General features: G+C 39.9%; 1 protein-coding gene and 1 long non-coding RNA gene across 8 annotated transcripts in view; one reads left to right on the top strand and one right to left on the bottom strand.

Moving 5' to 3' along the window:
• LOC135290155 (uncharacterized) overlaps positions 1-3,318 on the bottom strand; it is a 19,287-nt gene extending 15,969 nt beyond the window's left edge. For 3 of the 5 annotated variants that reach the window (XR_010352856.1, XR_010352858.1, XR_010352859.1), the window contains exon 1: positions 2,616-3,318. This is a non-coding gene — a long non-coding RNA (uncharacterized LOC135290155). The remainder of the gene's footprint in view (positions 1-2,615) is intronic. The other 2 variants (XR_010352855.1, XR_010352857.1) reach the window with 1 other exon arrangement.
• On the top strand, positions 2,551-13,840 carry FXN (frataxin). 3 transcript variants are annotated; one of them, XM_064404043.1, is made up of 5 exons: positions 2,551-2,687; positions 4,855-4,937; positions 6,273-6,393; positions 9,592-9,689; positions 12,389-13,840. In XM_064404043.1, exons 1-5 carry the CDS (start codon positions 2,574-2,576, stop codon positions 12,540-12,542), a joined length of 570 nt encoding a protein of 189 aa, XP_064260113.1. In that variant the 5' UTR covers positions 2,551-2,573; the 3' UTR covers positions 12,543-13,840. The 3 variants fall into 3 exon arrangements, with proteins under 3 accessions (XP_064260113.1, XP_064260112.1, XP_064260114.1); XM_064404042.1 differs by lacking the exon at positions 2,551-2,687 and adding an exon at positions 3,312-3,467; XM_064404044.1 differs by lacking the exon at positions 2,551-2,687 and adding an exon at positions 4,221-4,265.

Here is a 13,840-nt window from a genome sequence, read left to right as displayed (position 1 = left end):
ATGGAGATAATCTCAAATGCCAGTGATCATCAATTCAAGATTTCATGTTTCAATGCAGTGGTGTATTTAAAAATTTTCAGAGATGTCACTTAGGAAGCTACTAAAGCTATTGGTAATGTCTTCTAGGAGTAAGTGTAGTAAACCTGCTAAATTGACAAAACCTGAACTTGGCATTTAAATTCCTAGAATTATTCTTTGTACCTGTATAGAATTTTTCTTTTAAGGATTTGGTGTGGTGGATTTTTTTTTGTCTTGGCTTGGTGGGGGAAGGTGATGGTGTTTTTTTTTTTTAATTTTACTTTGATGTAATCTTATAATCCTGATGAATAAGATGAGTAATTCCTTAATTATGCACAGTATAGAGAAATTTAAAGGGGTTTGTTGTTTTTTTTAAGTATGCAGAGTCTAAGGCTTCCTTTGCTTGCAGCCTGCATTTCATGATTACCACTTTTCTAGGCTTTAAAATTAGACTTGCTTAAGATTAGACTTGCTTAATCTCAACAAGATAATTATTCTGCAGCTCTCAGAAAAGCAACACCAATCTGCACGTCCTATGAGTAAAACATTTTGTACATCTCTGTCAAGTGTCTGCTCCTTTATGGACAGTGTACAGGATATTTAGAATGTGTCTCTGTGCAAAGCAGATACTTGTCGTTAGTCATTTGGGGAAAAACATTTAAGCACCCAATTAACCTTCATAAAGAACACACATGACAATTTTCCCCCAGATATCTAGTGACTATAGCATTTGAATCACTTGTTCATAGGAAGATCCCAAAGGATTCACAACTTAACTGCAACTGTATTTGTTCCTACAATTCTGTCCAAAACCAGAATGTCTATACCAAACAATTCAGAGACTGAGACATCTTTTGTATACAATCCCTCTGTCGTGGGCAATTTAATTTCATACAACTCAACAGTATTTTCCCAAACCCTTCCACTAGACAGTGATACAAGAGCAATCAGTAGCACACTCCCCCTCTTCTTCATAGAAGCCATTGCTGAAACATTTAATATTTGCTTAAAGTAAAAAATATATCAGCTCTTTCCAGACTGAATGTGTGGGGCATGACTCTGCAGTGCTTCTGCATCTGGAACTCCTTCAGAGGTATTTTATGCCAGCATAAAAATACCGACACATATTCTGATATGAACATTAATTGTTCCCGTTGTTCTAAGGGACAGGAACCAACATGAAAAAACATTAAGAAACCATTGTTAAAATTGCTAATCCCTAATATGATCCCTTTAGAAGTTGTGTGACTGTTTGGTAATAGCATCTTGTAAAATTCACTAACTTCACATTTGAAGTAACTGTTGTTAAATTTATAAAAATTTGGCATGTGAAATTGCTAGTACTAGAGAAAATATTTAATCCACATGAATTCATTGATTTGTCATTAACTTAGAAAGACAAAATGAACATTTCCTGTTGAGAGTTGTGTATGATTTGGATGACTAGAGAAAAATTACTGTGAAACTAGGTGGATAATAAAAAAAAATCTGAGGTTCTTTTTATAGGAGAGGCAAGCTATATAAATAAGCACCATCTTTAAATAGATTAAATACTACATAAAAGAACAGGTATTCTTCCTTTCTTCTAGCTGTTTTCCCCCTTAACTACCAAGGTATGAAAAATCAGCCGCTTGCTTTACCAATGATTTCTGTGGGCTGATACAAGTAATTTGTTCCTACAAGCCTTATCCTGGTCTGTAAACCATTATTACTTGTAGAAACATAAGTAGCTTCTCCCAGCAGGGCTAAGAATGGATTGTTCTTCAAGGAACTAAAGAGTATCTTAAATCTGCTTGATGTTTTAAAACCTCCCCCACAAAATAGGACAAGAACACAAACTAAGAAGAACACTGGTAACAAAGAAACACATACTAGTCTGTTGAAAACAGACAAGAAGCTGGCCGAGTTAGATAACGGTTTGATAGAAACAGCTTTTAGGTACAACAGACTTCGTCATTTCAGTTGAAATTTGTGCAAACGGCTTGTTTGAGCTTTTTCCCCTTGTGTAAAGTAAAATAATTTTGGCTTATAGAAAAATATTACAAAATTACAGATCTTGGTGAGAAACTTGATAACTCATTCCCTAATGCAGAGGAATGTCACAGAATCAATAGAACAGCTTGGATGGGAAGGGACCTTTCAAGGTCACCTAGTCTAACCCGTCTGTCATGAGCAGGGACATCTTCAACTAGATCAGGTGGCTCAGAGCAACTAGCTGCTTACTGTAATTAAGAGTTTTTGAAATATAAAAATGCATCACACAGTATGTATTTTTATGCTTAAGTGGTAAGCTTCTGAAGCTTTTGGTCCTGTCCTGCAGAAGGCTCTGAAGTGAAAGTTGTCTGTGTTCCCACAGAAACTGTTTGGGTTTTTAAGAAAACTTTTTACAGAAATTATTTCTTACCTCTCATCTACTTGCAAACCTAGTTTATGTCTTTTAGTTTAAGTAACAATACGACATGTCTGGCTGAGAATCTGCATCTTCACATACTGCTGATAGTATGGCATCACCAGCACTTATGTAACTCAGTGGGAAATGTCAGGTGTGATAAATTATGTGTTTGTTTTCCCTTTACTGGCTCAGGGAAACATTTTACCTACAGGACGTAGATCAGAATACCTCCTGTCACAGAAAATCGTCCTCGACCGGGTCCCTGAGTGAATGCTTGGTGCGTAGTGTGGCTTCTAATCGTTATTTTTCGCAGGCGCCAGCTCCTTGTAAATCTCCCCAGCGAGCCGCTCTGCCTGAGCGATGCCTGCAGGCGCTCGCCCGGAGCGCTCCCTGCCGCCCCGCGAGCAGCGCCGAGCTGAAGGCGCTCAGCCGGGCAGCCGCGGTAAATGGCCGTCGAGCTCCTCGTCTCTGCGACACGTCGGGGTCGAGATCTCGCCGACGGGAGCCAGAGCAGCACACCGGGCCTAGCACCCGTTTCCTAGGGACAGCCGTGCCAGGCCGCGCTGCAGGCGGGGCGAGGACGCCGGGATAAGGCTGGCGGGGAAACCGCGGCCGCCTCGAAAGCCTCGCCGGGCGGACAGAGCGGGCTCGGCTCCGATACGCCTGTGCTGTCTCGGTACCAAAGCACTTGGATTTGATTTGTCCTGGCGCTGCTGAGGCTGGAGCCAGCAGTGGCTGGGGGAAGGCAAGACCCGCACGTTGCGGCTCGGCTCGGCTCTGCTCGGCTCGGCTCGGCTCGGCTCGCGCCCGAACGAGCCCTCAGGGCCCGGCCCGCGCGGCCTCCGCGCCCTCCTCGCGCCGCCGCGGGGGGGCGGTGGCGCGCGCCGGCCCGGCCCCGCCCCGGCGCTTCCGCAGCGGGCCCGGCGCGATGTGGCGGGCGGGGGCGGCGGGCGCCGTGCGCGCCGCGGGACGGGCGGCGGCGGCCGGGGCGCGGCGGCGCGGCGGCATCGGAGGCGCCCCGGGGGCGGGCACAGCCGCCGCGGGCAGCGGCCGCACGGTGAGCGAGGGGCGGGCGGGCGGCGGGGCCGAGGCGCGGCGGCGGGCGGAGCGGCCGTGGCCGAGCGCCGGCTGGGGCGGCGGGAGGGAAGGGCGGCAGGCCGGGTTCCCGAGGCGGCCGCCGGCTCTGAACAGGTCTGCGGCAGCCAGGACGGCCAGCGCCACCGCCGCGCCTCCTCGCAAGCCGGCCGGCAGCGTCCTCCCTCGTTCCCTGTCTGCCGCCTGCCTTCTGCTTTCTCATTCTCCCCGTGCCGCGGGGGCTGGCGCTCGTCGCTGCCCCTCTGCAGGCGCAGAAGGCCGTGCTGGCCGCCCTCAGCCGGAGGAGGTGCGCGGAGGCAGGTGCTGGCTGTGCTGGCAGCGCTGTTGGCAGCCTCCGGTCGCAAACGGAATATGGGGACACACTGATGGAATTAGAGCCGCTCAGCCGGGACAGAGCTTGAACGTGCTCGCGGTGTTGTAGCTTTTCATTCTAAGCGTGTATAAAATGCTGTAGGGTAGGGGGTTCAGTCAAACATACAGGCAGCGTGGTGTATTTTGTCGGCCTGTACCGTTGTGTCGCCCTTCTTGCTGCCTGTGTCGTGACTTTGGACTAGCAGGCAGCTCATTGGTAATAGCTGCGGATAGGTGCTACACCACATGGAGGGAGATCGGCCTGTGTTTTGCTCTTCCGTGCTTGAAGAGAGGCTGACATAGCTCCTTTGCAATGTCACTTTCTTTTCAACTCCGTCTGAAGTTTCCAGAACCTTGCACGAGTACGCAGAAAGCAATCATGAATGCTGTTCTACCATTAAACCAAAAGGTCAGCGCCAGTTAGGAAGAAAACGAAAATCATGCCATCTTCCTCTCCTGCTGGATAACATAAATACTTCTGCTACTGTGTTTGGCCGGGGGATACAGCTTTTCCGGAATTTGGAAATCTAGAATCTGAAGTGGTTTTGGCTCTTTGTACATAAGGAGGATTCAGGGTTTGTGTTTGCTTCAGCTTAATACGTTCCTAACTTCCAGTTGTTAGTGCAGCATTTGAGTAGTGGATACTTAGGAAACTCTGAGCCTAAGCCGTCTGGCGCTGCTCAGTAATTCTGTCATGGAGCAACAGAAAAGTTAGAATAGTTCTTTTCCTAATTCATTCTTCTGTGAATGAGGGGGTGTGGGGCTTTATTCCATTAGCTTACATAATGAAGACAACGATAATTCTAGATTGCTTCAATTATACAAAGACTAAAGCTGCATAATTCCTTCCATATTAGCCCTGTGACATAGAATATGAACATTTTCCATGAGGATGGAAAGGACTTAAAGGAGCTGTTTAATTTATATGATAAATACGTCGTTTGTAATTCATTGCATTTTAGCTTTAATTCCATTTTGTTTCTGCTTACTTTAAACAGCAATTACAATATTCTTCAGATGTGAAGAGCAGGACTGCTTGGCTCATGAATTTGAGAAATGCAGGAACTCTGAGTGATGCAAGGTGAAAAAAGAATTTTGAGATATTCATATGAAAATATTGGTTATGTATTTTAGAATAACTTATATGCATAGTAATACTACCAAACTAATGTAATGTTGATGTGATGAAAAGCACAAGTACAGTTTCAGCTAAAAGCATTTTGTGTGTATTTGCGAAGTCGCTTAGCAGATAACTAGTGTACCTAGATGCGGGTGTCTAGCACCATTTCACACGTGCCAGAGGATGTCAAATTTCTGCTCGTTCTGAGAAAAGGTGACATAGCAGCTGTTGGAGACTTCTCCCCTTCTGATGCAGCAGCCGGAGACACAGTAAAGGATTATGGCAGATGTCTGAAATGGCTCTTGCCTTTAAGTGCCTGAAGTGGACCCTGAGCCTGTACATGAATCCTGCCCGATCCAAAGGCTTTCTGTTCTCCATGCCCCAAGGCATTTTGTGGTGTCCCTCGTATAAGTGACATAGAGCATATTTCAGTAACTGGATAAGAAACTTTTTTAAAAGTTTCTATTACCAATTGATACATATTCAGCCCATAGTAACTGTTTCATTGCCATAAGCATTAGCAAAAACTGAGATTATTTTCCTGAAGTGTTTGTTGGTAGGGACACCCCTCTACACACTCAGTTGAAAGCTGACACTGATAGAGAAGGAACAGCTTACGTGATTTAATTACATTTGGTTAATTAAACTGTTCTACACTTGGTTCCACTAAGGAGTAAAAGAGAGTTGGTCTCACAGGTGCTTTAAGCCTTGCGTGATGGCCACAATGGTGCTTTGAGACTCTGGAGTAGTCTGTAATTAATAAGTGTTAGTTCATAAGCACAGTTTAAATAACATCTAATCACCAGGTTGCATGGATAATTCCAGTTGAAGAGGCAAATGCTGTGCATAAACATGACATGTGATACTGACATTTCTAAGCTGTGTATAGCTACAGCAAGTTTTGTAGAGTCAAATGACATATATTTCTAAATGGGAGACGCTTTTGTCTCTATTTGTAGAGTTCAAAACTAAGCAAAATTTACACAAAGTCCTATTATGAAAATGCATTACTTTGAAATCTGATGCTGTTTACTAAATGCAGTTAGTATATCTAAGGAAGTAAGTACCTTTTCCTCAGTTAAGAATCTCTAATTGCAACTAATTTTGAAATTTCACTTCCATTGATAAGGTGGCTTGTCAGTTACATCACCTTAAGAAAAATGACTTCTTGTTTTATAAGATCATTTTATGGTTACAGTTTCATCCAAAGTCGTGGTCTTGGTATGTTTTTATTATTGGGAAAAAGCTGTCTTCCATGCTTTTCCTCCTAATTATAGACTTCTATGTAATTTGTAGCTCTTTAGATGAGACAACCTATGAGAAGCTGGCTGAAGAAACACTGGACTCCTTGGCAGATTTCTTTGAGGACTTGGCAGATAAACCTTTTACCCCAGAAGATTATGATGTCTCTCTAGGGGTATGTTTTAAACATTATATGACCACAGTAATTATTGTAAGGGATTTTTTCCTATAATTTGAAGGAGAATTTTAAATTAGTCACCTTAGTGCTGACACTGAAAATACAATGAATTTTTACACCTTTATTGTATACTGACTGGGGCAACAATTCTGGTGAGAAGTAACACATAGCATTGTGTGATTTAGGGATTCAGAATTTTTAAAATTTTCAAAATGTTTAGAGAAAAACATAATATAGAATAATAAATGAGCACAAGAGGAGATGGAAACTGTTTTCTAATTTCACATTGATTTATAAATTTTCCTAAACAGGCACAGATATCTGGCATAGCAATCAGTTCCCTTCTGGTGTACTACATGGCATAGTACATCACATGTAACTGTTAGAGCAGCTTCTTTGGTTGCCCTGAATACAGACAAGCAGCATTTGTATTGAGCAGGTAGTGTATATGTGTCCTGGCTTTAATGATGACAGCCATTGGTGGAGAGAAGCAACAGGAGGGTGCAGTGTTTGGATAGGTTGTTGCAGACGTGAGACCAGAGTGTACCTGGGGAGGAGGCTACTGTCACAGGAGACATTGCATGGCTGGAGCCTTCAGTAGTCGGTCACTCAAATACAGGAGTGACAGACTCGGAATAAAAATGTCTGTGTTATTTGCATAGCGAATTTATTAGTTTTTATAGAAATTCGGTTTCTGAAGTAATCTATGTGTTACAGCTCTAAACATGACTTGGAGAAGAGTGCTGTTTCTCCCTACTCTACTGTCTGCTACACAGTTTTTTAATACTGCAGTTTTTTGAGGTCACATAACTATTGCTCCTTCTTCATGTCCTACCACAACAAGTTTGCTTTCTACTGGCACTGTCAGTTAAGGTTTTGTGCAAAATACAAAAACAAAACAAAAGTCTGTAGTTTTTGGCGTCCTTGTGTGTAGCTTTGTCATCATAATTTTCATTCAGTACTTCTGATAGCTAGGATATAAAATGACATATTGCCAGTAGCTTTCTGTTTAGCAAATACTACTTGTTGCTTTAATTAAATATGTAGATAATGTTACAGCTAATTGCTTTTCTGGTAAAAGCATTGTTTAAACATTACTCTTCAGTATGTTTTAGGATATCAGCACCTATTATCCTGATGTAACTGTCCTAGTACAAAAATCAGCAATGGTTGAAATTTACCTTTTTAGTATTCCTAAACACTTCATTATGTTAAGCTGATGAGTCATAATTACTTTCTCCATCTCCTGTATGGTGGATTATGTTTGACATTGACTTGTGAAGCTCCAGAGGTAGTACTTTTACATATTAATTTTTACCAATGGTCCTTTACTATATAGACAGGATGATGACAATTAATAATATGCTGTAATGTCTGTTGAAAGCAGAAGGTTAAACAGCCCAGGTTTTAATTCTGAACAAACTGTGTCAGTGCTGCAGGAAACCACAAGGTGGCGAATGTGATAAAGATCTGCTGTGCCTGTTGTAAATGTGATTGCTTTGAGCAATTTATATTTTTGTCTTCAGGAAAAAAAATCTCTTTAGAAGAATATTTTTGTTACCAGGAAGTAGCAAACATTCATCCAGTAGTACAAAACACGTACAGCAGTATTTCTTAAAATATGGTAAAAGTATCTTGCAATTTAAATTCTTAAAAAAAATTCAAGTCATATATTCTAGTATTTCAGAAGTACTGTAAAATGCATGACACATAGTATAAATAATAGTATAATTTTTTGTTAACACTTTGAAAACCTGTGTACTTATAGTGTGTCTGTAGAAACATGTAGCATGACATCATGCTGAATATTTAATATTGGCATTACAAACCACATAGAAGAATGCTATATACAGAACCTGTATATCATTATGCAGGCTTAATCCTCCATCCCGTTCTTACTCTGCTGTAACTCTACAATTCCAAGACCATGAGATATGGAAAGCTTGAAATTCTGACAACCAGAAAAGTAGCTTGTTCTTGCACTTCTGTGCACTGTACTTATGTCCAATATAAATAGCTGGCAGGACAGACCTGATGGGACTTTTAACCAGAAGACCCTTTTATTTTGTTGTTTTGATCACAGATATAAATACCTTAAGCACAGAAACAGCATGAAACCAAGGTAAAAAATGAGATCCTGAGAGTATTATTTTATGCCTAGTGATAGTTGAGATATGTTCCCCTGAGTTACTTGGTACGGGAGGGAAGCTTTGGGTTGCTGCTTGTGCTACAGAGTATGTTGGCAGGCAGTAGGTACTCATACCTGAAAGTATTTTCCCCCATAGTGAGTGTTTATACATAGCAAATAGCCTGGGCAATGGTAGGTAGCTCTAGTAGTATCTTCTAACTAAAGCATGAAAGGTATGATACCCTTAAAGAAGCTTTGTTGTGCTATAGGGCTTAAAGTATTGGAGATGCTGCAAACTAAATAAATTATTATCTGAATCATCACATTGCATTCTGTTGAAATATTTCCCTTTTTAATTAGTATCATTCAGATCAACTCCAGTCCAAATATTGTTGTTTTTTTTCACTCTTAAAGAACAGAAAATATTTTTCTCTGTTACAAGAAACATGAATCATGTTGTCAGTAAGAAATGTGAGCAAGAAAGAGAAAATAAATGTTCACCAGGATAATGGTCTAAAGGTGGCATAACCAAAGCAAAACCAGACTCATGAAAAACCAGAATCATGGGATTTAGAACTGGAACATTTTTTCAGGTATGAATCAGAATTATCAAGGAAAAAAAATGGTTTTGTTCCCTGTTACCATTACTGAAGAAAGTAAGGTAAAATTACATGGCTCAGAAATTTGGTAATGACACATAAAGTTTCTTGACTTTGAACCACACCAGTTCTACACTGTTCATTAATATAGAAAAGTTGTTATTGGATGATGTTTTAATCATTGCAAAATAAATTGCAATGGTCTGGTCTTTTCAGGATGCCAGGTCCAAGCTCAAGAGTATTATTTGAGTAGCAACATTGTGAATGGTACAAACACACTAAAATCAGACTCTGACCAGAAGGTTTAAAGTCTAGATGTAATGAGCATTCTCCTAGCTATTATTGTCAGGGAGAAGGTTGAGAATCTGATCTTACAGGTATGTAAGTTTCTGCCAATGAAGATGAAGTAACTGTTGTCAAAGTAACAGGATGCAAATTTTGTATTTCTCACTTTCTTTGTCTTTTAAGAGTGGAGTACTAACAGTTAAATTGGGTGGAGACATGGGAACATACGTAATCAATAAGCAAACACCAAACCGGCAGATTTGGCTGTCCTCACCCACTAGGTAAGTTAGTTACGTAATATCTTCTTATTTATAGCATGGCACCATCATGTAATATCTTTTTCATAAGTAACCCTTCTACTCTGCGTAGTCTCAAAACGTGATATAATCTAAACGTTCAGTAATGGTTTGGTATAGGGTTTCGGGGCACACTGCAGTATTACTGGCACACCTAAATTAATACAGGAAATGTGTAAAAAAGAATTTTCATACACTGTTTCAGCCCAAAACCACTGCCTACAGGAATATAGCTTACTCATAGGAAATAGAACCAGCAATGATTAACAAGAAACAAACAAAGCTTCTGTTGGAAAAAGAGCGATGATGTCATCATCTAAACCTCTCTTTGTGTTTTAAACAGGGTGTCTCCTTCCCTTTTAAGCTTGTGGGATTTCCTGCTTTATATGTTTATGTATGCCCACACTGGTTGTTTTTGTCAAGCCTTTGCACTTCACAGGAACCTGAGCTAGCTGCTTTCTCTGCCTTTCCTATTGATGTATTTTGATCCATTTCAGGTTTTATGGTTGGTTTCAGCAAGGAGGGCAGCCAGATAAGTGGGAAAATGCTGTAACTGTCCCCCCTCAAAATCTGTATTCTTTGCCACTATCCCTGGAAAAGAACCCAGGGAGCTGATAAGTGTTAATGGTGAAGGAACTAGCTTATAAGATTTTTGCGTCACTGACACACAGGCTTCATCTCTTTATAAAAACCAAAATTCGGATAATTCCTGTCTGTTTAGCTCCAGATGAGCTAAGACATATGTGTTCCATAATATAGAGTTGGAGGAAAAAAATTAAATTTTTCCATTTTATACTCCCTTAACTGGTATTAGATAAACAGTGGTATTTCCTGGAACATGATGCTATGTGCTCTCTTATTTCCTAACTTCTGAAAGGCAACTCCAGCAAATACTGTATGATCTGAACTGTCATCTTCTTAACAGCAATATGCTGGGAGTTGAAAGAAGCAAATGTTGTTGCCAGTAATTGCTTGCATTGAATGTTTTGGAGCATTTTTACACTAATTGTTGACCTATAGTCTTATATCCCAAGGGAGACAAATTTGTCAAGATGTGACACATTTTTCTTGGAATTTTTTTTGGCCATCTGTTTGCTATTGAGTATGTGTACACCTGAGTGAAAACTTTACTTAGTTGACACTTATAAAAAAGGGGCATGAAGGGATGTGTGCAACCTGCCAGCAGTGTGATTGCAGTAATTTAATGTAGCTCCTGACTGAAAAGACTTTTCAACCTTACAGAATGTTAGCCATATCTTAATGTGATATTTTAATTTTTATGGTTGAAACATATATGCAGACTTTCCATGAGAAATATACTTAATCTATAATTAACTTGGTAGGCATTTTATAGAATTCACCGTATCTTTGCTTAAACTGTTAATTTGGAAGTCAGATTTGTAGTCTTTTGGAGATTCATAGAACTATAAACACATAGAAGGTGTTTAATGTGCTAACCTTATCACTGATATTTACTGCATAACATTTAAAACCAGTTCAGATAATATATATATTTCTTTGTCATTGATTAAATGGTCTGTCTTAACCTGATTTTTATGAATGACAGGATCCCATTCCATCGTTCTCTAGGTGCAGGAGAGTATAAACATAATCTTGTGCTGCAGAGGTGAAGTGAGAAATACTTAGTAAAATAACTGGAGCACATAACCCTGATTTAAACAGCTACTACTTCTGATACAGACAGTGAGATTTCAGTGAAAGTGACTTGGATTTGTACTTGCCTTTGTAACTTCTCATACATTGAGCAGTGGTTGGAAAGTTCTTCCTTTGACTATTGTGAGTAACTCAGGATAGTCAAGTTTCAGATCAGTGCTTATGCTTGTAGAGAGAGAACCTGCAGATTTTTCTTATGTATGTATAGGATAATCTGTTTTGTAGCAGATTTTGTGTGTTGACTGAGTTCCAGGGTATATGTCCTAAAAAAATCAAGGGTTTCTCCATTTATCCCAGATGAGAATTTAATTCCTTTCTGTTTTCTTTGCTTATCTAATGTTAACAGCAGTGAGTACCTTTCAGTCATTCTCCCACTTGACATGTGGAAAACTGGGTGGATAGCAAGGTCTGGAGTAGAACCCAGGTGTTCAAGTTTCTTTCTTGATACTTAATGTAGGCCTGGAAAAACCAAGCCACTCACAATCTAATAGCACAAAAAGAGAAAAATGGCATTTTAGTTACAAATATCCCACATGCCAATATATTTGCTTTCAAGGGCTAAATTATTTTTTTGCATCTAAAATAAAATTATCTGTGCTTTGCTGTGCTTAGAGTATTTGCAAGAACTAATCAGTGGAATTAATTCAGCATTATACAAATATCTGATGTGATATTTGTGTGCAAGAAAATTATACCTGTGAGGGAAAACTGGGATAAAGGAAGGAATTGTGGGGAAATCAGTGCCAAAAGCAGGAAGGGAAAGTGCCTGTCTCCCATAGGAGTGACCGATGTATCTTGTCACCTTTCAGATATATCTGTTTGATGGCTCAGTAGTTCCTGACGTATCAGGCCTTTTCTGCTCCACTTCCTCAGACTGCCCACCAGCCGTCCCCCATGCTGTCTGTTCCTTTTCCTGGGCACTCTGTCATGCATACAGGCTTCCAGCCGGTCTCCTGAAATAATGTGTATTTACACAGTGTGTGATGTTCTGTTGTTTTTTTTTTTTCTAGCGGGCCCAAGCGCTATGACTGGACTGGACGGAATTGGGTGTATTCTCATGACAGAGTATCTCTTCATGAACTACTATCAAAAGAGTTTTCAACAGCTTTAAAAACTAAATTGGATTTGTCCTGCTTAATATATTCTGGAAAAGAAGATAGTTGATTGTATTCTACCTCATGGAAGTTTAAAGACTTTAACTTCAAGCCAAGCTCTTTCTTAGGCTGAAGTACCTGAGCTTAATTCTGTTGTTTTTCTTGGCATCAATATATTGTGCAACAAACATGAAAATAATATATTTTTTCTCCAGTGCTCAGTCTTTGGATTTCTGTGTGCTCTTTGAATCTGTGCAGTACACATGGTTGAGGTCACCCACATCTGTCACTTCATTTCTTGCTTTCTTCCTGCAGAAGTCATGAATTTTTGGTTTCTATAGACTTGTTTGCATGTAAGGACTGACCACCTGGTGACTTCTGACCAGCACACAAACACTGAGCTGTTCTTGGTGAACAAGTTACATTGACATAAATTATGGTACTGTGAATGTATTGCCTCAAAATTTATGGCTATTGTAATACATCATAGTCACATTTAATATGTCATAGTGCATGTAATGACAGAGTTTTTTTCTTAGTATTGCAGAACTTGCTATTCTCCAAATTCTAAATTGTAGTGTGTTTCACCTCAGAATTTTTTTTAGCTAAACTTTAAATTACTTAGACATTTTTGTGGCTCTGAGCATGATACAGAACTGGAAAAGCTAGTACGTGTAGTTTAAGCTGTACAGCAATATCTTGCAAACATTTGACTCTGTTATTGTGCATTTCTCTTTCTCTACCTTTTTATTCTTCAAATATTAAAAACACTTTTTTTGAGCTGAGCAAAATTAAGTTCATGAACATTTGCACTGATTTTATTCTACTGCATTTCTTCAGTGGTTTTATATTGTCTTATCACCATGATACAGCAAGTCTCCCCCCATGCGCTGATGGAGAAGTTTCTTAGAATCAAGTATTATTCTTAGCCTGATGAAGCTGTTTTCATTAAGCTATTAAATATGTGAAGGAAATAAACTATATACTCCAGATCTTACAACAGAAACATTTAAAAGAAATCACGAACAGCAATACTTCAGCAGTTGCACTGTTGTAATATTACAGCTTGCAGGTTTTAGCTGCCTTCCTATGGAAGGACCAAATTGTTGACTAATGCATGAGGGAAAAATTATACCATAGTCTTGCGGATTGTATGAAAAGATGTTCAGTACACAATATTTTTCTTTTTGGTTTCTCTGATGCTGTGGTTAGTTTGACATGATTCTCTAGCTAGCTTGACAGATAAGGATTGATTTTGTCATTGAAAAACAATAACTGTAAAGTGTTCTTGCCCAGTATTTGCATTTAAATTGTAAGCATTGTTACCTGCTATTTCTCACTACTAAACAGAGAAATGTTTCAATGGAA

This window comes from Passer domesticus, chromosome Z (assembly GCF_036417665.1).
Source record: "Passer domesticus isolate bPasDom1 chromosome Z, bPasDom1.hap1, whole genome shotgun sequence".
Lineage (NCBI taxonomy): Eukaryota > Metazoa > Chordata > Aves > Passeriformes > Passeridae > Passer > Passer domesticus.
This window is presented reverse-complemented; position numbering and strand designations above follow the sequence as displayed.

Excerpts from the sequence above, each read along its gene's own strand:
- FXN (XM_064404042.1), top strand. The coding sequence starts at position 3,339 with ATGTGGCGGGCGGGGGCGGCGGGCGCCGTGCGCGCCGCGGGACGGGCG. Across the intron at positions 6,394-9,591 it reads ATTATGATGTCTCTCTAGGG|AGTGGAGTACTAACAGTTAA; the intron begins GTATGTTTTAAA and ends TTGTCTTTTAAG. Across the intron at positions 9,690-12,388 it reads TGGCTGTCCTCACCCACTAG|CGGGCCCAAGCGCTATGACT; the intron begins GTAAGTTAGTTA and ends TTTTTTTTCTAG.